The 24,819-nt window shown below is 37.6% G+C and overlaps 1 protein-coding gene across 1 annotated transcript in view; it reads right to left on the reverse strand.

Moving 5' to 3' along the window:
- Positions 1 to 20,604, reverse strand: part of LOC133521900 (ankyrin repeat and fibronectin type-III domain-containing protein 1-like) — a 69,434-nt gene extending 48,830 nt beyond the window's left edge. Inside the window, exon 1 of the mRNA XM_061857020.1 lies at positions 19,165 to 20,604. Coding sequence (XP_061713004.1) covers positions 19,165 to 19,822 — 658 coding nt within the window. The 5' untranslated portion in view covers positions 19,823 to 20,604. The remainder of the gene's footprint in view (positions 1 to 19,164) is intronic.
- Between the last annotated feature and the right edge of the window lie 4,215 nt (positions 20,605 to 24,819).

The following is a 24,819-nucleotide window of genomic DNA, read 5'->3' on the forward strand; positions in this document are numbered from 1 at the left end:
CAGTGAAATGAAGCCACTTTCACATAATACATAATAATACGTATATTAGCTAGTCATCATCATATTCCTCACATTGCCACGGCACATGGGAGCCTGGGGTCCGCTTGCTAACTAATCACAAGAATTTGCGTATTCACTGGTTTTTACGAAAGCGACTGTCATCTGACCTTCCAACCCAGAGGGTAAACTAGGCCTTTATTGGGATTCCTCACGACGTTTTCCTTCTCCGAAAAGCGACTGGTAAACATCAAATGGTATTTCGTACATAAGTTCCGAAAAACTCATTGGTGCGAGCCGGGGTTTGAACTCACGACCTCCGCGTTTTTTTTGTGTATTAGCTAGTACAATACATTTAAAAAAAAAGTATATAACTGAAATAATGGCGAACTTATCCCTCAATTGGACTATGTAGAACTCTTCTAGTAATACATAGTCCAATTGAGGTCAAACGATTTTAAAAATTTTCTAAACTCACTTCACTTTCGAAAAAAAAAAACATTTAATTTTCCTCCAAGTTGTTTACTTAACACCAATCATCCCTTCAAATCTACTTAACGATGAAGTAGGTGCTCTAACATACTGTACGTGTAAATTTAAACTCGCACGGGAGATCAGGTGTTAACAACCGGAGGCTTCCCACCAAGTATGGCTTCCTCAATTCCTCATAGTCTGATTCTACGTAATCGAGTCGGATCTTTGGTAATGGTTCCCATTTTGTGCCACTAATTATTAGGTTATTGACGTCACAAAACTATTGGTGATGGACATCCAACTTGAATAACTAATTGAAAATAGTTACTAGCATGAATCGTTTGTAAAATGTACTGTTTATTGATATTTTTCCAAGCGACTACATCATTAGGTTCTTTAAGGCAGCATTCACATTGGATGCGGTTGCAGATCCACACGCCACTCCGGTATTATGAAAATACTAGAGTAAACGTCATATTTTCATAGAAATTTCACGTTTACGTTAACATTTCCACACATCATCACTGCAAAATGCACAGTTAGCTGTCTCATCTTTCTCTATGTCACAATGTCTACGCGTGCACGGTGCACCAACACATTGCGTGGCATATGTTACTCAATTGCTCGCTTGCCGGCAAAAACTTTGAAAGAGTTTTAAAGCAATATGATGAATCGTTTGAATGAAAAAGTTTGGAAGTGCATAATAAACATCATATCTCTAAATTTGACGTATATGCCTAAATTGACAGTGCCAGGTCTGTACATAGCTTGAGACTCAATCTTTCTCTATGTCCCAAGGTCTACCCGCGCACCAACACATCGCGTGGCGTATGTTACTCAATGGCCCGCTTGCCGGCAAAAAACTTTACATGCAATAGTGATGAATCGTTTCTATAAAACAGTCTGGAAGAACACGACGTTTATCATATCTTCATAGAAATTTGACGTTTATATGCATATTGTCATTGCTAATATAAGTCTGTGCATAGCTTGAGACTATCTTTCTCTATGTCACAAGGTCTACCCGCGCACCAACACATCGCGTGGCGTATGTTACTCCATTGCCCGCTTGCCGGCAAAAAACTTTGAAAGCAATAGTGATGAATCGTTTCTATAAAACAGTCTGGAAGAACACGACGTTTATCATATCTTCATAGAAATTTGACGTATATATGCATATTGTCATTGCTAATATGTCTGTGCATAGCTTGAGACTATCTTTCTCTATGTCACAAGGTCTACCCGCGCACCAACACATCGCGTGGCGTATGTTACTCCATTGCCCGCTTGCCGGCAAAAAACTTTGAAAGCAATAGTGATGAATCGTTTCTACAGTCTGCGTTGCGGAAATCGCTTGAGGCCGTTGCAGGGTTACTAGACCACAAGTTTTATCGGATTTTAACATAATACATAATAATACGTATGGCTGTGTTTACTTTGAATTGACTTTGATGACTTGTCCGGTGTAAACAATGTCGGGATGAGTGGCTTTATCGAGGAGGTATTAAGCTGGTTTGTAAGTGATAATAGGCTGCAAAATGCACTTCTGCAGTTAATTTTTCTATAGCTACAATTTAAGATTTTTTACAATCTAAAGACTAAGAATTTTAAATATGTGACTAAACGACAAGTATAAAGTTTGTTTAAAAATGTTACAGTCGTTGATAAGACCAATGGCGGAGTTAGCAATGACTGCTCAGTTGTAAATAATTCAAAGAAAGTTCAAGAATTAAGATTTTATCAGAAGGTTTGAAATATGAATCTGATAAGTGGCAACCCTATTTGCGCGGAAGATCGCGTTAATCGGCTAATAGCGTTAGCGGTATGATTGAAATGATACGTTGAACGGTTCAGGTCGTTTGGATTAGTCCGTTCGGATCATCTATTTTAGGCCTTTGGAACTACCTAGCCTATCCAAGCGACGACGGTGTCTGTACAAGTGACAATAATAGAAAATGCCAATTGAAACTTGGCATTCCGAAACTTTGTTACTTTTCAATTGGTATTTGTCGGTAAATTAATGTCATCGTTTGGCATTTGTCACTATATGATTGTCGTCTTGGTTACGGACCCCGATGTCATGGCTGAGCGATGACTCAAATTCCGCAAATATATCTACGTAATGAATGATATATTCGCGTAAGAATTTCGAGATATAAATGATATAAGACAGACATGTGACATCGTAATAAGTGGCATTGATATAAATTGGCTTTAATATAATCACGGCCAATTTGTTGCGTCTGTTATTTCTTTGAAAACATGAAGAATTGTTGTTGCATATCAAACATAAATAAAATTAAAAATAAAAACATGACTAAAAATGTAAACAAATATAATTATCTTGTTTAATACAACCTTAACGTATAAAAAAAAGATTAACAAAATAAAAAGTAAGTTAACTAATAATGACGTTTAATTGATCACAAAAAATATTGATACGATACGGCTTGGCCTTCAAAATTAGGTAAGTGGTGTTGATGACAGAGTAAAAATTCGAAGTTTGTTTACATTTCAGACACTTCTTCTCAATACCATTTTAGATTAACTTAACGACATTAACATCCAAAGAGTCCAATCACAAACAACCAAACTTTTTAACACAAACTGGCAACATCACTGCACGAGCATCACAAATTAAAAACAAAACTGTCCTCATTAAAATTTGAATTTGGAACTGACCGCAAGATAGGAAGTCTAGCATGTCACTCCATTGCAGTATCATGGTTGCAACTGCCGCTCTCAGCGGGCCATTGTGTGCACAATCTCGATCGTATAGCGTACATCTAGCATCTGTGAGAAAGTGCCATCTCTAGGCTAACTAGGTTGAGTGCAAGTTCAATTTACTTCTTAAATTGGGTTAGTGCCTAAACTTTAGTGTCAGCTTTTTGAAAGGGAAGTCTATTTTTAACTGATTGCACTACACTGCTTTCGTTGAGACGAAGAGGTGTTTATAGGGGATCTAAGCCTTTTTACGCGATTTAACCTCAATACAGCATAGGAATTCAATTTCCATAACGAGTATTTCAAAATATTTGTTTTATTTAATTTTTAAAACGTGACAGTTTGACAACCACTCAACTGTATGTGTTTTTTGCAGAAAATTAAAACTTTTATTTCAACTACTTGTTAGCGTTATTGCGCTATAATTATGGATCAAAGATCGCTGACAATTAAAAGTTTTTATAATGTTTATATTGGATGGAGTAGATATCCTATAAGACGACCAAAACCCGTATCGCTTGGGTTCGTTAAAATCGATGACTGACCGGGTATTTAGGTACATATAAGAAATAGCAATAGAAAGCTCGTCGAAACAAATATATTTACAAAAACGTTTAAACTATTTTATGAAAGAATTTATCCGATTAAGCTAAATTTCGAACTGGATTAAATTGAGACAGAACGCCACTTTCTTTCAATCAAACGAGTCTAAAATTGGTTTGAGGTATTTTTGGTCATTTGTTCCAAAAATGAAAGGAATTCGATAACAACGACGATTACAGACTATCCAATCATTAATCGTACATTAATTGAAAGAGTATTTAGGCCTCGTGATAGCCGAATTCCGTAACAGCGTGTTTACATCAAATATCCGTACTTTTAGCCACATTTATTTTGTGGTTTGCGATACATTATCTTTTAACAGCTATGCGGAAACGTACAAGGAAAGTGAAAATAAAAGAAATTACATGTCATCATCATCATGTTATGAGTAGATAAATCGCTACGGTTAAACTAAAATGAACCTTATATCAATGGAAGAACTGCTGCAATTATAGATGAATTAGTAAACCTGGTTTGTTATTCCAATGATTTAATAACTCAAGATAGGTTAAAGCCGTTCCAAAATTAACCTTTTCAGCGCTTTTCCACACGTGTCAAGAAATGCCATGGACGCCAAAAAGTTAACTGGTGAAGAGCGAATATGAAGCTTAACTGACAGTAGGAAAGTCGCTTTGACAACGTCCGCCATAGCCTTTTTAATGGTCATTGGCGTCGCGGGCACGACAGTCGATGACCGTTTTAGTGGTCTTTGGCGTTGAAAAGGTTAAAGCGCTTACCTTGTGACAAATTGTACCGGTTCCCTTTAGTCGCATTAGGGCAAGCGAGATGTGCACGTGCTAGAGCTCCCGCTCCGAAAGAGACAAGCTTATGTTTAACAAAGAGTATGACAAATATGAATAAAATGCGAAAATTAATCAAAAATAACAGATTTCTTCGTAGGTAGAAATAAATATGGAAGTATTTTTTGTGTTCCTTATGTATGAGGATAACCTATCCATAGTTATATAATATCGTCGTGTTATTCCTAATGCTAAGCGTGGTTCAGATGAACTAGCGTAAGAAGGAATCCAATTGCTCACAGCTCACAATAGTACTCGTACTTTGGGGCCATATAACGTAGTTTTTTTAAATGCGTTTGAAAAGTGTAAAAATTACCAACGGTTACTATAAGATTATTCGTTGTGGTGAAAGGTCAATGTCTCAACTTTCGTTGCGTTAAGATTTCGTAACTAATGTACGTTACAATGTGCGGAATATTCCCATACTGGGTACTCCCATTGTGGCTTTTAAGATTATATAACAATATCATAATTTTGACGATAATTATGGTCGCTCAATGTTATATTTGAAACGTAACATTTCTTGTTTTTTTTTTTCTTCCTAGCGTTGTCCCGGCATATTGCCACGGCTCAAGGGAGCCTGGGGTTCGCTTTGACAACTAATCCCAAGATTTGGCGTAGGCACTAGTTTTTACGAAAGCGACTGCCATCTGACCTTCCAACCCAGAGGGTAAAACTAGGCCTTGTTGGGATTAGTCCGGTTTCCTCACGATGTTTTCCTTCACCGAAAAGCGACTGGTAAATATCAAATAACATTTCGCACATAAGTTCCGAAAAACTCATTGGTACGAGCCGGGGTTTGAACCCGCGACCTCCGGATTGCAAGTCGCACGCTCTTACCGCTAGGCCACCAGCGCTTTGTAATTGCATTTATCATAAGAAAAAAATGTTTACACATATATTTGTGCTAATGAGATACAAAACGACTCACATCGTCATCTATCAATATCAAAACAAAATAAGATGTTTAAAATCTGAAACCGCTTCAAAACGTATAGGTATCTGCAATATGGGTGTGGTGTAAGATTATGGATGTTTTATATGTATTAAAGTAGTTATAAATATTTATATATTATATATATCGTTGTCTAAGTACCCAAGCCTTATTGAGCTTACTGTGGGACTTAATCAATTTGTGTAATAATGTTCTATAATATCTCCACGAAAACTATAAGCTTTATTTGACGTTCATAAGCGCATTGTAATATGCCTACTTGAATAATAAACTATCTTTATCTTAAACAAAATTCTACAAATAAAATGGTGTCAGATTCCTACGCGCTTCGTATTGAAAGATACTTCAGGGGACCTACCGCTTTGTTCTTTTGTTCATCTATTTGCCTCTGTCTTTCGAATAAGCAAGAGCGAAAGAGAGGCAGATAACGAAAGGCCTTCAGGTGACTGTACAGATTTTTCGACTAACGAGCTAAATTTTATTATCTGTACCTTTTCTTCGCCTAAGATGGATGTTTCCGCACGGGGGATTAACCCGATCAGAGCCTACATTTTATAGAGAAATCTTAACCCTTTAACACGTTCACTGCCACCGATCCGCTAGGCGGGTTTTATGTTCGTATAGGCGCTTTTCGCTACATATGGGTTTTTTCTTGGTATTGGCTACGAAACGAACGTAGTGTAAGTGCGTAGCTCGCGCTGGCAGTCGAGATTAAGAAAAATACGCGATTCAAGCCTCAGCGCCTCTTTAAAGTCCTCAAAATTCTGCATAAGAAAAAAAAAACGAAATAATGTTTATACATCCGTGGAAGCCTCGCAGTCCGTGACGTAGCGGAGAAGCTCCAAGAATATCGCCTCCGGTGTTTCGGTTCGGACACGTTTGTCGCAGGCCAACTGACTACATAGGAAACATATGCCCCCGACCCCACGGCAGACCAAGAAAGCGATGGCTCACACGAGAGGACGCCCAGGACCGTGCAAAGTGGAGGAAGGCAAGTAGAAAAGCGGACCCTGGCAAAGGTCGGGATAACGTTAGGTAGAAGAAGGTATATATAGTATATAAGGTAATTTTTGGTAAGCGTAGATAGAAGTGCGTGCCCGGGAGCGTGGATATCATGTTATTTCATTTTTTTGTACGTTTAAATAAACTAAAAACTCGGTACGTTCCCTCAAACATGATATTGCCGATTTTAGAAGCAATTTTCATATTTTTTAATTTTTGTGCATAATTTGTTACAATTTTTAAAGTGTATTATAGACCATGTTCCCGATTTTTTTTCTATCGAGCGTATGTCAAAAACTCAGTATTCGAATTGATAGTCCCTCGAGAAAGGCCTCAAGTCCGCTAATTAAATTTATGGCAGCCGTATTGTGATCCAACAAAGCGCTACGACTTTTTAAAAATTCTGTTTTCTAAACCTACTGCATCTTAAGATTCAGATAATTTTTTTTATACCAAGACGGTGGCAAACATGCATACAGCCCGCCTGATGGTAAGCAGTCACCGCAGCCTATGGACGCCTGCAACTCCAGAGGTGTTACATGCGCGTTGCCGGCCTTTTCAAAACCTGTACACTCCTTTTTTGAAAAACGCCATACTGTAGACCCTCGGGAAAACCGGAAAATAAGATGACTGTCAGGTTTATTGGCTTCTTAAAAAAAAACTAATTTTATAATTTATTTCTTTAGCTTGAATGATTCATGTTACCATCCCATTCCCATAATACCCATTGATGCCTTCATCACAACGAGTATGCTGAAAGCCGCTAAACCAACAATACATGTCATATCCAATTCAACCTTTTGTTTTATTTCACATTCACATCGCAAGTATTCCGAATTTGCATATGAAATAGCTGAACACCGCGGCCTGCATTCCACTTAATAAATATAAACTCAATGTAATATGAATTACGAATCTCGCTTCCACACATACGCTGCTCGTTAAGAGGAAACGAGACGGATGAACCAATTTAATGTCCACACGTAAGTTAACGCGTGGTAGAATGTAGTCGTGCTACGAGGTGGCTACATGTCAGAATGATTGATATTTTGATTTGTATGGCAACTTTTCTTGGAACTTGTGTTGTGAGGATTTATCGTGACGTTAGTGTGTTTGTTTTAGAGTTTCTATTACGGAAGGTGGAGATAAGGAATGGAATCTCCATATACCAAAAAGTGTCATCAAAAAACCTTAAATAGGTGGCGCTACAATACCTAGAATACTTGAAAAAAAAAATCAAATCATAGACAGCGCACTTTACTCCGTCAATAACGCCTAGGTTCTTAGCTACTCTAGCGCTACTCTGGAGAGATTTGGAACTATTATTTATAACTGACCACTGGACACTTTTGCATAAGTTCTGCCTATGGAGATTGCGTTCCTTAACTCTACCTTCCATAGTTTCTATGTAGGTTTTACTGGGGTAGTAGTGTTTATTATGATTACGTACCGTAAAATAGGGAGAGTAGAGATTACAAGGGCAGTTGGGTTATGAATGGGGTGAGGAGGGGTGACAGAGGGGTGAGATGGTTTTTACAGGCTACTGCTACGTAGTTATGAAATGGAACTACACAAAATCATAAAAAAATATTAAAATTCAAACTACCGGAACATTTATTATGTATAAAAATCAGTTTGCCACATGTAAAAATCAAGTTTAACGAGGTTTGGTCAGTTTTGTCCCTACTCACCCCATTTTACGGTACATAGAGTAGTTTTGTCTCAAGGAGGTAGTATACCTAGGCTAAAGAGGTTATATTTTTAGTTTACGGTCATTTTAACAAATCCAATATTTTTAACTTTTTTGTTATGCGTTAGTTTTTTAAAAGTTGCAAGGTGTGTTATTTAAATTGGGTAAGGTCTTTGTCATCTTCACACGATTTTTTGTAAATAAGGTCAGACCAAGATAAGTTAGCAGCGATTTTGATAGCCCAAGTGTCAAGTAAACGTCATAATTTCATAGAAGTTTCGCCGTTTAAAATAACCCGTGCACCGTGTGGGCTATCAAAATAGCTGCCAACTTAAATATCTTGGTTTGACTTTATAAACTTTTATATTTTCTCACTCCTCAAAATTTTTGGAAAACATGGTGTCCATTAAGTATTAACTTGGTATTTCCATTGGGAACCTAATCAAATTAACTATTGGAAGAATGAGCCCTACTCTGAAAAATACACTTTATTATACAAGATAACAACAGGAAAATATGTGGTACAGAGACCTAAAATTCCCGTAAATCTTCGCACGAACAATAAACAATAAAGTCATTCATTGAAGAGAATTGGTAGGTACATTACATTACACACAAACACATGTCTACGAGAGAAGAATCTACTTGTAATTTACGGGGGTATCCCCAACACAACCCGTCGTGCGACCGTCATAAGAGCGGGCGACCTGTAAACCCGAGGTCGCGGGTTTAAACCCCGGCTCGTACCAATGAGTTTTTCCGAACTTATGTACGAAATATCATTTGATATTTACCAGTCGCTTTTCGGTGAAGGAAAAACATCGTGAGGAAACCGGATTAATCCCAACAAGGCCTAGTTTACCCTCTGAGTTGGAAGGTCAGATGGCAGTCGCTTTCGTAAAAATTAGTGCCTACGCCAAATCTTGGGATTAGGTGTCAAGCAGACCCCAGGCTCCCATGAGCCGTGGTAAAATGCCGGGACAACGCGATGAAGAAGGATGCAGTCGAAATGTGTTTAAAAAATTTCAAGGTGTCAAAAGTATCCACTATCCTCTAATAAACATAACAAAAATAAATATATCTCTATGTAGAACAATTACACTGTAACAGACATATTTGAATGCGAAGAAATACATAATAAATAACGAGTTAACACTTTTTTTGCATACCACAATGTTTGTTATACAAGAGTTGAAAGTGTGATTAATTTGTAAATGTGTGTAGTGAAGTTTCTCGTATGATATTAAGTAAAAGATTTTTAATGAGAGGCTAGGTAATTCTCAATCTCATTATATTTCTGCTTACATACTCTTAGTGTGAGAACATATATATCGGTAAGGTTGTTAAGCTGTTCAATTTAGAAATGAGGTAATAAACATGACGTCCAGAAACTCCCAGGCGAAATTTTAATATACCACAGACATGGAATCGACGTCTATTTTTTATGAGACTTTTAAGAATGTAGAGGTGGACTAAAAAAACCACGGTATGGGTGCCGCAAGACTGGCGAGGATCTGGTAGGCCCAGATGGCGGGACGACCTGGATGCATGTCTCAATGACTGGCCGGAGATTGCTCAAAACCGAGACGAGTGGAAAAGGGGGGAGGGGGGGGGGGCTGGCCCAGCAGTGGGACACCGTATAGGCTTATAATATAAATATATTTCGAAAAATATTTATAATATGGCAGATAATTTAGGAGCGTGTGCGAGCAATAAGTAAAATGAGGTTGTTTTTTTTACATTCGCTTTCGTTTGTAATTTAAAATGTACTTGTATATTCTCCATTATTTTCATATTTCCCGCCCCAATTTCGCGTAAATCTCCCCCAGGACGGGAAGTAATCGGAAACGAGTTGTGATGGAAAACAAATCATTCCGCGGCCGCCTCCGCCGATTGTTATTTAACAGATCATTTCCGGGCGCTTTACTTTGATTAACACGATTACCGTTTTCAAACTTGATTACCTGAACGATTGAAGATAAAAGCGCTTTTCTGTGTGGTTAGATGTGGTTAAAATAATATTATAGGAATGTACTGAGGTTGACTGCGACATTTTCCAATTCCAATCTGACTGACGGTTCCTCTTAGGATGCCAGCCCTTATGGGACTGTCATCAGAATCAGCCAGGAACCAATCCATTAAAGCAGCTGTTCGCGGGACATATAAAATTTACTGTATCGCAGTTAAACATACTCAAGCATAGACTATTTCCCCGTATAAGCATAGACTATTTTATTTGGCCGTCATGAAGAGGTGTGCCTCGCTCATGTGCAGTCTGCGCGGCAGTCCCAATCGCATCTTGAGCGTGTTTGCTAACCGCTGGGACAACCCCATGTTAGCCCGGTGGACGTCCATGCATGTTGTCAAACACTGGTGACTGTATGTTGAGCTTATTTTTTAATTTGTTTATTTTATTTTTTAATTCTAAGCTAGTTAAGTAAATAAATTGATAGTTCGTTTTTCAGTACCCCTAGTGTAAATAAATTCGATTTCGAAACGTGACGTACGCGTTTGCGTTTAGTCTCATTTTGTATGTGATTTAGAAAGAGCGCGCCAAGCGGGACGTTTTGGAAACTCAAAATCCTATACAAAATGACACTTAACGCAAACGCGTTCGTCACGTTATGATGTCGATTAAATTTACACTAGGGGTACTGATTTACTAACAAACTTGTATCGGCTAATGCTTGACATTCCATCAAACGCAGCCATCATAAGAGATGGTCTGCGACATATAATTATTTACTTATTATATTTTTTTATAGTTCATTCAACTGCTTTCTGGCAGGAGTAAACGTCCCCTTAGATTTAAATTTTCGCTCGCTTAAATCGCTTTAGTTTGGCTTGTAATAGTTGTAACAACTACGAGTATACTGTTAGTCCCTGCGGGAAAAACTTCCAAATAGAAGCAGTCTCATTATTCTTAGTTTATAGCACCGCTAAAGAACAGTTAATTTAGTGTAGGCAATTAAAATAAAAGTTTTACAACTGGTAACACATGTTTTACGGCAAGAAACTTAATTTCGCATAATGAAACACTTAATGTAAGTACAAACTCTCCCATTGGCACTCATTATCGTCGTGTACAATAGTACTACAATGAGGGGTTTTGTGGAGTTCCCACGGCGTGGAGAAATGGCTGATTTTCTACGCCGTAACGCCGAGGTAACATCTGATCGGAAATAAAAAAGTACGATTCACATTTAACGCGGCGAATCTGTTCTAATCGGAGCGCATCCTTTTCCTAACCGCGGATTCGTCGCATAAAGTCCATAGCATTTAAAAACTTTACATTGCTTACAAGGTTAGGATGATTGACTGTGATATAAGAATGTATCTGTACTAACACTAGACTTTTGTTACTAACTACTATGGACATATGCATGTTTTTAAAATGAATTGAATTTGACAATCTAATTGTAGCTTGGTATAAGCTTTTATCTTTGACTACTTTTATTATCACAGGCAACTAATACTCATCGAGACAATTCTAAAAACTCCAAACACAATTAGGTTGCGTTCTTTTGGCCACCACCTGTCTCCATTATCAGATCTACTCGATAGTACCATAATATTGCATTTTCACCCGACTTACATAAGTACGCAAATTTTCAGCTCAATCGGAAATCGGGATGTGGGTCAAACTTCGCTTCCAAGATTTTGACCCACACAAACTAACAGACCAAGTTAAATAAAAGCTTGTAATAAAAAATACGTAATTAGTATAAAAACGGATTTATTGTGCAACGGTTTTCTGTTTTTCTTCCAAGACCATCCTTTACAAGTACTGATCTAAACATTTTTTTGAAATATTTATGTTAATTTAAAATAACTTACCTACATAGAAACCAACAACACGCAACATTATCATTATGCTAATAATGAATTAGGCCATAAAATCCAATTCAAATGAAAATAAGAAACTGCAGGCGTGTGTTTATCCATTTAAAGGATTGTTTATGTAATAACATACGTTACGTAGTCGTAACATGAATACAAACATGTCAGATCCGTTGACTAAATTACGAGCTAAAATTTTGATTGGCTTTGACAAGGTCTAAGTTCTTAAGTCCCCAGCAAGCTCGGTTCTCCATACAAACGTAGTTAGTTACGCTCTCATTTTAAAACAAGAAGCTAGATTGCTTTGTAACTTTGTATTTACAATAAAATAAGGTATAGCTTCAGATAACATAGTTAAAAAATACAGCGAATTTAAGCTTTTCATACAAAACTTGTTTTTGCTATATTTCGTTTGTATTATAAGCTTCTTCTTCTTCTTCTTCTTTGTTAGGGGCTATGTAAGGCTCTACAGCTTAAATATCACTGCGACCATTCCTGATCTATTGTGATCGCCACCTACAGCAGCCACCCACCTCGATGCAAACCTGCAACTTCAAATAGCTGCAGGATCCTCTTGATCTCGAGAGACCTTAAATCCTCCGGACGTAATTGTGTGTCTGCCCAGGATTGAGTCACGAGTGCGCATTAGGCAAGGGCACTCTGCGAGGATGTGCAAAGGCGTCTCCTCTGCCTCCATGCAGAGTCTGTACCGCCCCATGTCACGTTTCCCCATAGTGAGCATGTGCTTATTTAGGCCGCAGTGCCCAGTAAGCACCCTTACCAAGTTGCGCAGTTGGTTCCTAGACAGCGCTAAGGCATTCGAGGCCGCCTTTTTGCTGAAGGCCTTGATAAGCGCCTTGGAATGATTCAAGCCTGTAGTTTCTCTCTAGAGCTGAATGGTTTTGTAGTGACAGTAGGTCTTTAGGGTGAGCCGCGTTAGGCTTTTGGGGATACCACAAAAAGGATCAGGACTGAAGTTCTTCCCCTATTATAAGCTAGAGCTATATAAACCACGTATTTTCAAAAATGAAACTCCGTTTGTATGGGAAGGTGACATTCGGCCGAGCTTGCCGGGGACTCTTAATTATGCCAACTTGCCCACTTACTGAACTTTAACTAGCAACCCGGCTGCTGCCAGGACATTACTAATTTATTATGTAAGTTTATACGTTTTTGGTTGAATGTAAACTCATCTTCCTCGCGTTATCCCGGCTTTTTTGCCACCACGATTCATGGGAGCCTGGGGTCCGCTCAAAAACCCGCTTAATCCCGAGAAATGGCGGTATTAGGTTATAGTTGTCGAAAGCGACTGCCGTCTGAAGTCTGACCTTCGAACCCAAAGGGTAAACAAGGTCTTATAGGGATTAGCCCGGTTTCCTCACGATGTTTTCCTTTACCGAAAAGCGACTGGTAAATATCAAATGATATTTCGTATATAAGTTCCGAAAAACTCGTTCCGAAACTTGCACGCCATCACCGCTAGGCCACCAGCACAGCGCTCTTGGTTCAATGTAAACTATTAAGATCAAGTAGGTAATTAAAATGAAATAGGCTGCACGTGTAGCCTATAGGTAGCAAGGTTAAATACACTATTATCAAAAACCTAAGTAGAAAAGCAAAATTTACACACGGATAATTTATGAATTTAATTTACCTAAATCGGTAAATATTCATATTTTTGTTAAAACAAATTGCGGTCAAGTAGTATTAGCGCTTTTGATAGAAATAAAATTATTACTTTCAGCCAGAATTACTTGATTACTACTATAATTATTTATTTAATTAATGTTGTACGTTACCTACCACTAAATAATGAAATAAAATTCTTCTTAGAATCAAGTATAACGCAATAATATTTACAATACAAGTGCAGAAAATAGGAAATTCGCAACGAGTGGTGATAAATTAAAAAATGACCGAAGGCAGTGTTTTAAATCGACACGAATTGCGAATAACCTATTCGCACGTGTATCGTACAACGTTACACGTGCGAGTACAGTACATATGACTCTTTAAAGTTTCGACATTATGCACGGAAAGTGCTCATTCCCGCACACGTGCGGGAAAGTAGCACCATATGTACTGTAAAATAACTAATAATCTACAACGTATTTCCTATGTTATCCCCTTCAGGTTTTAGTCTTTTGTTTGTGTCTAAATATTTGTTACACACGGTGTTATTTTATAATCCGTTAACTTCGGGGTATGGCTAAGTACATTTAAGGAAACTGCATAGTTAATATCAAAAAACACTTTTCTTATTATTCATAAAAAGTTATTAATAGCGTTGTTGTAACATAGACATTATATATAAATCCACCACACAATTGAAGACTATGAAATATCAATGACATTTCGAATATCCAATTATCGATCATCCGTTTAGTAGCAAATGTATAAAGTCAGCCAAAAGGCCAGTGTACACACTTGTAGGGGCCTTATCAGATAAAAATAAATCACTGATTATCACCAAAATGGAGTTAATTAGAATACCGGTTTCTTTGAGAAAGTTACAAGCTTAATTTAAGCTTAGGAATGTGCCCTTGAAATTAACGGATTTAAAAATACCGTAACATATAGTACGCATAAGTACCTAAATCTAAACCAACGGACGGCGCGACTTTCCTATTTATTCCTGTAACCCATTTTACTTGGGCTAGCCGAGAAAATAAACGAGCTCATTTTAAGGATTAGGTGCCTGTATGGACACTGTCCTATGTAAACTAGAAGAATTTATCTTTATATGAAAGGGGCCAAAGTGTACATTTCGGAGATATCGTTAACATTCACGTGAGTGTTTTGATACTTAAAAGATATTTTCAATTTATCTGCTTTTAATCTTGAGTACGTGAGTTTACGTAGATTTGTTTAAGATAAAAAAGTATGTATAGGTATAATGAATTTGGCCAAAATTGTAAACAAAATATGTATCCTAAGAATATTATTCTCGGTCATACCCATAATAAACCGCGGCCGGCTCCCTGACACTGCGGGGTTGCGAACTGCATCGCAACCATAATTGTGTTTTTTTTAAAGATATATTTTATAATAATATGTATAATATATATGTAGAGTATAATAATAAGTATTCTAGTTTTAAAGTATTTATCTATGGGTCAATATAAATAATAATAATAATAATTCAGCCTATATACGTCCCACTGCTGGGCACAGGCCTCCTCTCATGTGCGAGAGGGCTCGGGCTATAGTCCCCACGCTAGCCCAATGCGGATTGGGGACTTCACATACACCTTTGAATTTCTTCTCAGATGTATGCAGGTTTCCTCACGATGTTTTCCTTCACCGAAAAGCTAGTGGTAAATATCAAATGATATTTCGTACATAAGTTCCGAAAAACTCATTGGTACGAGCCAGGATTTGAACCCGCGACCTCCGGATTGAAAGTCGGACGTCATATCCACTCGGCCACCACCGCTTTTCAATGCTATGAGTCAATAGTTGCCTAAAAATAAAGATGTTCATTCATTCAATGAAGCACCCGTTCATTCAATAAAGCCGTAGTAGAGGCGGCCGTAACCATGGCAACGACTGGCAAGCAAATACCGATTTATTCTGCTATAAGTTCGTTTTTTCAGCATTAGAAAAAAGGTTAACATCTTGACGTGTCTTTTTATTGAAAATTATTGAAAACCGCTTTATGGAATTGTATATAAACACTTACGAAAGCAAAATAATGTAAAAGATCGTATATGATTTATTATTGTTGCATATTTGCTGTGACTTATTTTTGAAAAGCGGTTTTTAATAAAAAGACACGTTCGCGATCGCTCATCTTCATTTTAATGCTAAAAACGAACTATAACAGCATTATTTACGATAACAGACTGTTAAAACCCTTCAGGTAAGACTGGTACTTGAATATTTCGGTTAAATAGCGTGAGATTTTCGTAATCCTCAACTTTGATGTCAAAACTGAAATGAAGTTAGAGCTTAATCCCGAGTAATGCTCGTAGACGTAAAATCTAATGTCACTACGGGCAATTCAGTCATAAAACTAAAGCTATTTTAAACTTTAATTTCGGTCTAGGTAAGTTTACGGTAACGATAATTGGGGCTAAAATAGCAATTTCTAGTGCTTCTGTTTATTATTAGGTAAAATTGTCTAATAAATCAGTCCTAAATTTTTAAAAAAGTGGTAGACAAAAGACAGGTTTATTGTTTACGGTTGGTGTTTAGAAAAAAATATAACTTTTGACATGAAGAGTCCGCCGAAAGCTCGGTTCTCCATAGACGAAGTTAGGCTCTCATTTCAAAACGACTAGCTAGATTGCTATGAAACTTTGTACTTACAATAGTATGAGGTATATCTATGCCTGTAATTAATTTATGTAGCTTCAGATACCATAGTTAAAAAAATGCAGCGAATTTTTTTTTTACACAAAACTAATCTTTGCTTTATTTCGTTTGTTCTAGAAGCTGGAGCTATATAAACTAATTACAGGCATAGATATACTTGAAGTCATTGTGTGTGCAAAGTTTCATTACAATCTAACACGTAGTTTTAAAATGAGAACGAAACTCCGTTTGTATGGGAAGGTGAAAATCGACCGAGCTGGCTGCAGACTCCTAAATTTTATACATTTCATGTTGAAATTTCATTGAGAAAATTGTATTGTTTTAAAATTACTTCTACTTTATAAAATAAGAATGACCCACTATTTATCTTAGCTAGAACGTTACGTTCTATCTCTTTGTAATGTAATCAAATTCTTTATCTATTACGAAGTGTTATTGTAAAGAATGACGGAACAGACGCGTGTAATGCGGTACTTTAATCATCGGTTACGTTACTAATAAGTCTGGTAACCTATAATCAGTGTCGGCGAAATTCCTAAAAAAAGTTAATTTCAGATCTTGCAACGTTTACGGTCAATAGACTTACTTAATTTCAGCGAAATGCGTTGCGCAATGTGATGCATAATTGCGTTTTAGTCCGGTCGTATTGACCACAAACATCGTTCAAAACAAATAAAAAATATGAAAAATTCGTAACCACCGAAAATGTATCAATAAATGTCTTCAATAGTTATTCATGAAAATAACATTTTAAACGTAGGTCCTGTTTTGTTAACGGACTTTTTACCTACCCAATACCAAATTTCGGATAATCCTTTATTTTTATTGGGGTAAAACCTATCTACACGATACATACTTCCTGTATGTAGATTTGTATTCAAACTACTTATTTGTCTTTGACTGCAGTATTACTGAGCTGATTAAAGTGTGCTATTAATATTTTGCGAACCAACAGTGTTGACAAAGTAACACTTTGTTTACCTTTTTGTTTGATAAAATGAACCTTAAGAGAACTCAATACAATATGCCAGAAGAAAATAAATGGTTTGTTTTAGCACAAGTTATTTGTGCATGTTAGTCAATATTAAGTGAGCAAACACATTAACTTAGTATTCCTGGCAAACATACAGATAATGCCAATCCTGACATGTGGCTGCTATATAACGAAACCAAGTCAGATCAAGATAAGTTGGCAGCGATTTTGATTGCCCAGTCTGTGCAAGTGTTAAGTAAACGTCATAATTTCATAGAAGTTTGACGTTTAAAATAACACTTTCACTGTTTGGGCTGTCAAAATCGCTGCCAACTTATCTTGGTCTGACTGTAGCCGCCACGTACAAATCGTTAATAACTATTTTTTATGATGTAGGAGCCAAACGAGTGGTCGAATCGCTTGATGGTTAGCGATGATCGTCGCCCATGAATACAACATCAGAGGGAATGTAAGTGCGTTGCCGGATTTAAGGTGGGAGTATGCTTTACTTTCAACCCCATGTTCACACGCTTCGGGGTTGAGTTTCAAAAATTCTGTTCTTAGTGGAGCTCTACATCATTTGAAGAATATATGCCCCTAATTTCAGGGTCCTACTTTTAATGCTTTAGAATTTGCGTTGACTGCCATCTATATGACACGACTGTTTTAGATATAGATAGATAGAATGCTCTTTATTGGCAAACCTCAGTAAAAAGATAAAAGAAAAGTAAAGAAACAATTTATTAAATGTAGAGGCAGACAAGATATTTAGATTTTCCATAAAACGCATTTCAACGATTTGTAGACCGGTACGATGAATGCGGATGATATGGCCATATTTTATAGACGTTGTAATAATGTACTTGTAACAAATTGCCATCAAAACAAGTCGAATTGGCCCCAGTACGATACCCAATATTAGATACTAATCGGTATTAATAATGAAGGAATTATAGCACGCAACATTAGACCGTTACTAAGCTGATTCTAATCTATCAATTGAGCAGTTTACCGTTAACTTTACTAGGAAATAAACAGTTTCTATGCTACCTTTTTTTATATTTCGATAATGGATAGTCTATATTATATTATTGAAGTCTATTTTAAAACTCATCAATAACTAAATACGAGTATGGAAGTACATGCGAGTAGTCTCGACCTCATTAGAATATAAATAACAATTTCTGCGTTAATCTATATACTCGTACCTAAGGTGTAGGTATTGGGCTAACTTTGAAAGCGGGATAATTTTGAAAATTGCTCATATTTTTAAAACCTGAAGCACTGCAATTTTCACACTTACGCTACTGCAATGCTTACTTTGGTACATCTTGCTTACTGTTCCTAAAGTATGAAGAGCTTCTATGTAGTTTAGTAGATATTTGCCATTTTCAAAATTACCCCACTTTCGAATTTGTCCCAACTCACATTAGGTATTAAAACTCTGCAATTACTAAGTACCTAATACTTTTATCAAAATAAGAGGCTCCTGCCTATCATCTCAGATAGTTATCAAGCACATTGGTTTAGTTTAGTTTGTTCAGATTAGATAGTTGCGTACATTTTATTATAAGTATGCACATACTCGTAATCTAGGCATTGAGATGGGTAAACATTATGATTGTAAAACGGGACTAAACAAGACTGAAGCCAGTCAATAAAGCCTAAGTAAAATAAGTTGTTTTCTTTAAGTTACTTGGAGAAGAAAACTCGATATAAATGCATGTCACAAAAAATATAGTGCGAATCTGTCACACCTATTTAAAAGCTTCAAAAAGTATATACGTACTTAGATAGGCGGACGGTGACTTGGGCAATTTCCTGTCCTTCGGCGGCGTGCCAAACACAAAAGCTCGGTTGACGAGCCCCCGCGGCTCGTCGCACGACATATCGCTCTCCGACCCGCGGCGCACGCGCCGCAGCGGCACGGAATCCACGATCGACTTCGCAGACTCCGACTTCCCCATCCCCTTTAACTTCTTCTTCCCCTTTTCTTCCGGGGAATGAATATGGAGTATAGCTGCTGCTTTTGGAGGAATTTTTTCAGGCACCAACAACTCCTTAGCTGAAGCACTCTTTAACTTTTTATTCGTAAAGAAATCACTGAACTTTGTTTTCTCCACTTTTCCATGTTTATGCGGTTTCAAATTTAAATCGATATCACCACTCTTCCTTCTCGGTTTCGCATCCGGTTTCCTTTTCGCCATTGTAGGGGTTTTCGATTTGTATGTCCCTTCGAGGCCTTTGTACGCGACGTCGAAGCTTTCCGTCGGCCAGATTTGGGCAGTCGTGAAAACGACGGTGTTGCGTTTGAGGTCAACGTCGTCGGGAGGTTCCTCGTCCTTGCTGCGCAAGCGATTGCCGATCAATCGCAGGGAAGCTCGGACGGATCGGGAGCGGCGGAGACCTCCTTGCTCCCGCTTGAACCTGTCGAGGAGGGTGTCCATAGCCCTAGGACGGGTCGCGCGGTCTTGTGCATGGCCCGGTACGAACTACGCGCGCTACTCTAACGATAGTTACGCGAGTTCTTTCCGACGTTCACTCGAAACGACGGCGGACGGTGGAATGGGCCTGCAACAATTCGTATTCTGAACCGTATTGGTAGGGCTCGGAAGAGTTCGCAGCAGCCCAGTCTGTCTGTAGTCGCTTGATAAACTGTTCTCATTTGCACAATCACTTGCTTTGATAAGATAGCGGCTTGGAGTACGCATGTCACCGAGATTTGTTTATTGTGACGTAGAGATCTGATAAAAGGGGGGACGTATTTGTTTTGCGAGATTGCCGATTTTTAATCAAGTGTTTTAATTAAAAGCGAAGTGAGCTAGTTACGAAACTAGTATTATCGCCACTCTATGATTTACGTTAGAATCGATGGCCTCGCAACGTTTGATTGATCGATACTCTAATTTACAAAGGCTAACGCCTAATGGCAGCGAAGGAATTTTCAGAGTATCAATTACTTCATAATGCAAGAGAATAATGGTGATAATTGACGCGTGTGTTAATAATATAGTAATAAGAGCAGTGGCTCGTGTAATGATGAAATTTAAGTGCGGTCCGGCGGCGGTTGTAGACATTATCGTAAAGATTCAATCTTCCACGAGACGCTATATGAGCTTGCCGGCCTACTGGGAATAAGGCGTGAAATTAATTGGATATTACTGGCAGTTATATAACCTTTGCAAACATTATAATTACTTTAGAAAAGTTTAGATAGCAAGGCAAAAAGGATGATCTGTACCCCTAGTGTAAATAAATTCGATTTCGAAACGTGACGTACGCGTTTGCGTTTAGTCTCATTTTGTATTGGATTTAGAAAGAGTGCGCCAAGCGGGACGTTTAGGAAACTCAAAATCCTATACAAAATGAGACTTAACGCAAACGTGTTCGTCACGTTATGATGTCGATCAAATTTACACTAGGGGTACTGAGCTTTTCAGATGTTGCTATACTTGCTATGTCAGAAAATTTGGCAGGTCGTTTGTCAGGGTTTTCGGTATATAAAATCATTTAATTTAAGATACTTATGACATGAAAGCTTTTTCTTGTTCGCAGTTGCTGCTATAAGGCTATAACGTCTGTGACCTCCGTAAAAAAAAACTTGTAAATAGCCCAGTCTTATTAGTAGGGGATGTTAGTGCAGTGAGTATATGCGATTTGTCTCAGGCGATGCCGCTTAGCACGAGTGTTCCTTGTATTAAAGTTAGTTGATGATCACCACGAGATTAATTCTTGGCTACCCCCAAAAAGGGAGTGGGTAAAGGCGGTTCCGCTGATCCAGTTTATTTCTATCTGCCTACCCTGTAGCTGTCGGCGCATACTGCTCCATACATTTCTGCACTTATTTCCCCACTATATCCACTTATTTCCAAGGCCTAATGTTATACAAAAATATTTCAGGAAGTACCTTCACATATTTTTAACAGGTACTGTAAGAAAGTGAACGTTCAAAACACAAACCCGATGCGTTTATCTAAGTACTGGCACAGACATCTCCACCGAACTGGAAAGCGGCACGCAAAGGTTCGACGACCCATAATTATTGGTTTATCACTAACGGAGCAATTCTAATTGGTTCACTAATTACACTGCCCTCTTGTTGACGCCACTTGTAATCATTAGGCTTGAGTCATATTGTTAAGTGGTATTCAATTATCGATAGCGTCGATAGGATACTTTTGAGATTGGAGGGTTACGTCACAGATTGAATGGCATAATTTGGGCAACCGATTCTGTCACTGGATAAGAGAATACCACTATAACGTTAATTTTTTTTTTTTATACCACGTCGGTGGCAAACAACCATAGTCACCGTAGCCTATGGACGCCGGCGGTATTACATGCACGTTGCCGACTCTCGATATCTATTAGCATTTACTTCAATCCGTCAATGTCGAGCTGCAGTATGTCAACATAAGTACATGTACATGACATACGAAAAATATGTCCCTCAATTCTTTCTTAGGTAAAAAAGAAAACACATTTTTCACAGTAAATTGAATATATCCAATGTCCAATATTAAATATGAGAATGTCACGTTTAATATTTCTTAAAGCTATGAAATAGAATCTTACGACCCTACTGTTGAAATCGAAAGATACCCAAAACGCGGGGGGACAAGAATAATGGATTTTGTTCGGCAAATAAAACATTTGGCCTTTAGTTGACATTTCAGTTCAAAATCGTGCAAACCAGACTCCTCGTTTGTAACAAGATTCAGTACAAATTGGAATGCAATTCTATATCAAAGCTACCGAACATGAAAATAAAAACGCAAACCGTGTCACATTGGTTTATAGAACGGCGCGGCGTTCAGAAAACTGGATTGTAAATAGAAAAGAGTTGTAATGAGAATCAAACAAAAAGAAAATCCTAAAGGGTCTAAAGAAACCAGTAACAAGTTCTTATTAACAAGAAATAAAGGGATATATTTTAGATATCGATATTTAGAGGAGGAGAGAGGACTTAATACGTTATGGCCACGCATGAATAAAATTCTATAGTGTATGTCAGCCACGATGACGCACAGATTTGTCAAATCTTACCTTTAAAAACATGACAATACACATCGAGGCACGCGTCATCGTGAATGACACGATCTGTACTCGTAGATATAGCTAATATATATAGGTATATAAACATTTAAACAAATATTAAGTGTTAAGCAATGTTACGAGATAAAATTTAAGACTTAAGTGAAAAATGTGGTCATCCGAAATAAAGTTTCTTGCCAGAAAATTGTTTAATGGTTTTATTAAGAATACCAAGAACAACTACTAAATCAAATAACTCAATGAACTCCGTCCACTCCAGATATTATCAACAAAATTTCTTATTGAGACTACCTACATGGCGACATGTGTGAACGATGCCGGCTTCAGTACCCCTAGTGTAAATTTAGTCGATAGCGAAACGTGACGTACGCGTTTGCGTTAAGTCTCATTTTGTATGGGTTTTTGAACAGCGCGCCAAGCGGGACGTTTTGGAAAGTCAAAAATCTCATACAAAATGACACTTAACGCAAACGCGTACGTCACGTTTCGCTGTCGAAAATATTTACACTAGGGGTAGGTACTGATAGCTTTATCAACTTTTTATGTTCTCTGCAAACTTTGACGATTTCTGAAACAGTTTGTAGATTTTCGTGGTGCAATAAACGGATCGCTTGTGATTCAGAAACGCAATATGTTATCTACTGAAAGGAAAAACGAAATCTGGATAAGTCATTTTGAAGTGAAAAGCCCGATATCGTGTCACGTATCAGATATCAAAGTTTAACTGTCAATGTACTGAAGAACCGTATTGCATACATATGCGTAACTTGTTTATCGTATCTTCACGCCCGCATAATTTGGATGGTAGTGATCAGGGCCAGAGATAAGCTCTGTCAACTGTGTTTTTAAAAGAATTGATAACAATTTGTGGCATTCCAGATATTTAGAATCCCGAGAAGTAAACCTCATTGGTTTCCTAAATCTTACAAAACCGTAACTGAACCCGGAAATATTATACATACCATAGAATAGAATAGAATACTCTTTATTGGCACACCTCAGTAAAAAGATACAAGAAAAATAAACAATTGATTAAATGTAGAGGCAGACAACAGGCGGTCTTATCGCTAAAAAGCGATCTCTTCCAGACAACCTTTGGGTAGCGGAAATAGAGAAAAAGTAGGTGTTGCTAAACCTTTATGAAGCCTACATTCACACACACAATTACAGTGAATAAACATACACATATAAGGAATACAAATAGACATACATATAAATATATATATAATTAACCGAAACATAGCTAAGTATGACAGCAGCATGTCAGCAACAGGGTAAAAATAACTATGTACTATATAAACACTAAAGGAGAGATAAATAATGTTCTTTGAGTGATTTTTTAAACACAGCAAGAGATTGAGCGCGTCTAATGCCAACGGGTAAGGAGTTCCATAGTTAATAAATAAAAATAAAATAAGTATAGGTTCAAAGATCAAGACGTAGAACCTTTTTATTTACAAAAAACTGCATATTCCCACCAACATTTTGATTTAGTTACGTAACTCCCATAAACTGCCCCTAAATAAATGATATTACCTTTCCCCTGAGTGCAAATTTCTATATCAGGTAGCAGGTGGCTTTGTACTGACCCTCTTACGCATTCCGGCAGGATATTATTATTTTTTGTCGCCGGCTGGGCATTGTCAATGGTTATCAGAGCGTTCGCATCAAATTAACCAGTATAAACATCCTGATAACGTGTTGTTTGTTAAGGGTATGGATCTCGAGCTCAGACTTATGCTGGTTCGTCTAAGGAAAGTGTTCTTTACCTGTTCTTGGAGCATTGGGAACGTAGGCCCAGAATGGGGAGTGTGAACGGACGTGGGTATAAAAGCGTTATGGAATAAATTTGAGTTGCTAACAGCAATTGTCATGGTTTCTTGTAGCAGAACTTATTTGTCTCAATTGACTTTGATTTGATGCGTAAGGTTGCAATGCAATTGTACCTAAATGATCATGTGTTCAATGTGCGTCATGATATTGGGACGGGTCATGTGGTTAACTCTGCCTCAATACATACATATGTTTTCATATATAGATACGCAATGACCCGTATAAAGGTAAAGTCGTGCCTTTGTATTGTTTATTGCATGGATAATGGCATTATCTTTCTTTCTACCTGGCTAACTAAAGAGAGTGTTAATATTATTTGATTGTAATACTGGGTGTCATTTATCATGATGAACAACGTTTCGTACATTTCAGCCGATCATATGCCGATGTTTTCTATGGGAATGGGACAGCACTGCAATTTAGCAGCACAGTAAAAGTTGTTCAATATCAACCTTAGTACCGTACCTTCTCTTTTTAATTTCAATATACCTAAGTAGCTTTTTTATATGATTGTATATACAACCTTGGTATTAAGAAATATTGATAACACCATGTA

This window comes from Cydia pomonella, chromosome 10 (genome assembly GCF_033807575.1).
Source record: "Cydia pomonella isolate Wapato2018A chromosome 10, ilCydPomo1, whole genome shotgun sequence".
Taxonomy (NCBI): Eukaryota; Metazoa; Arthropoda; class Insecta; order Lepidoptera; family Tortricidae; genus Cydia; species Cydia pomonella.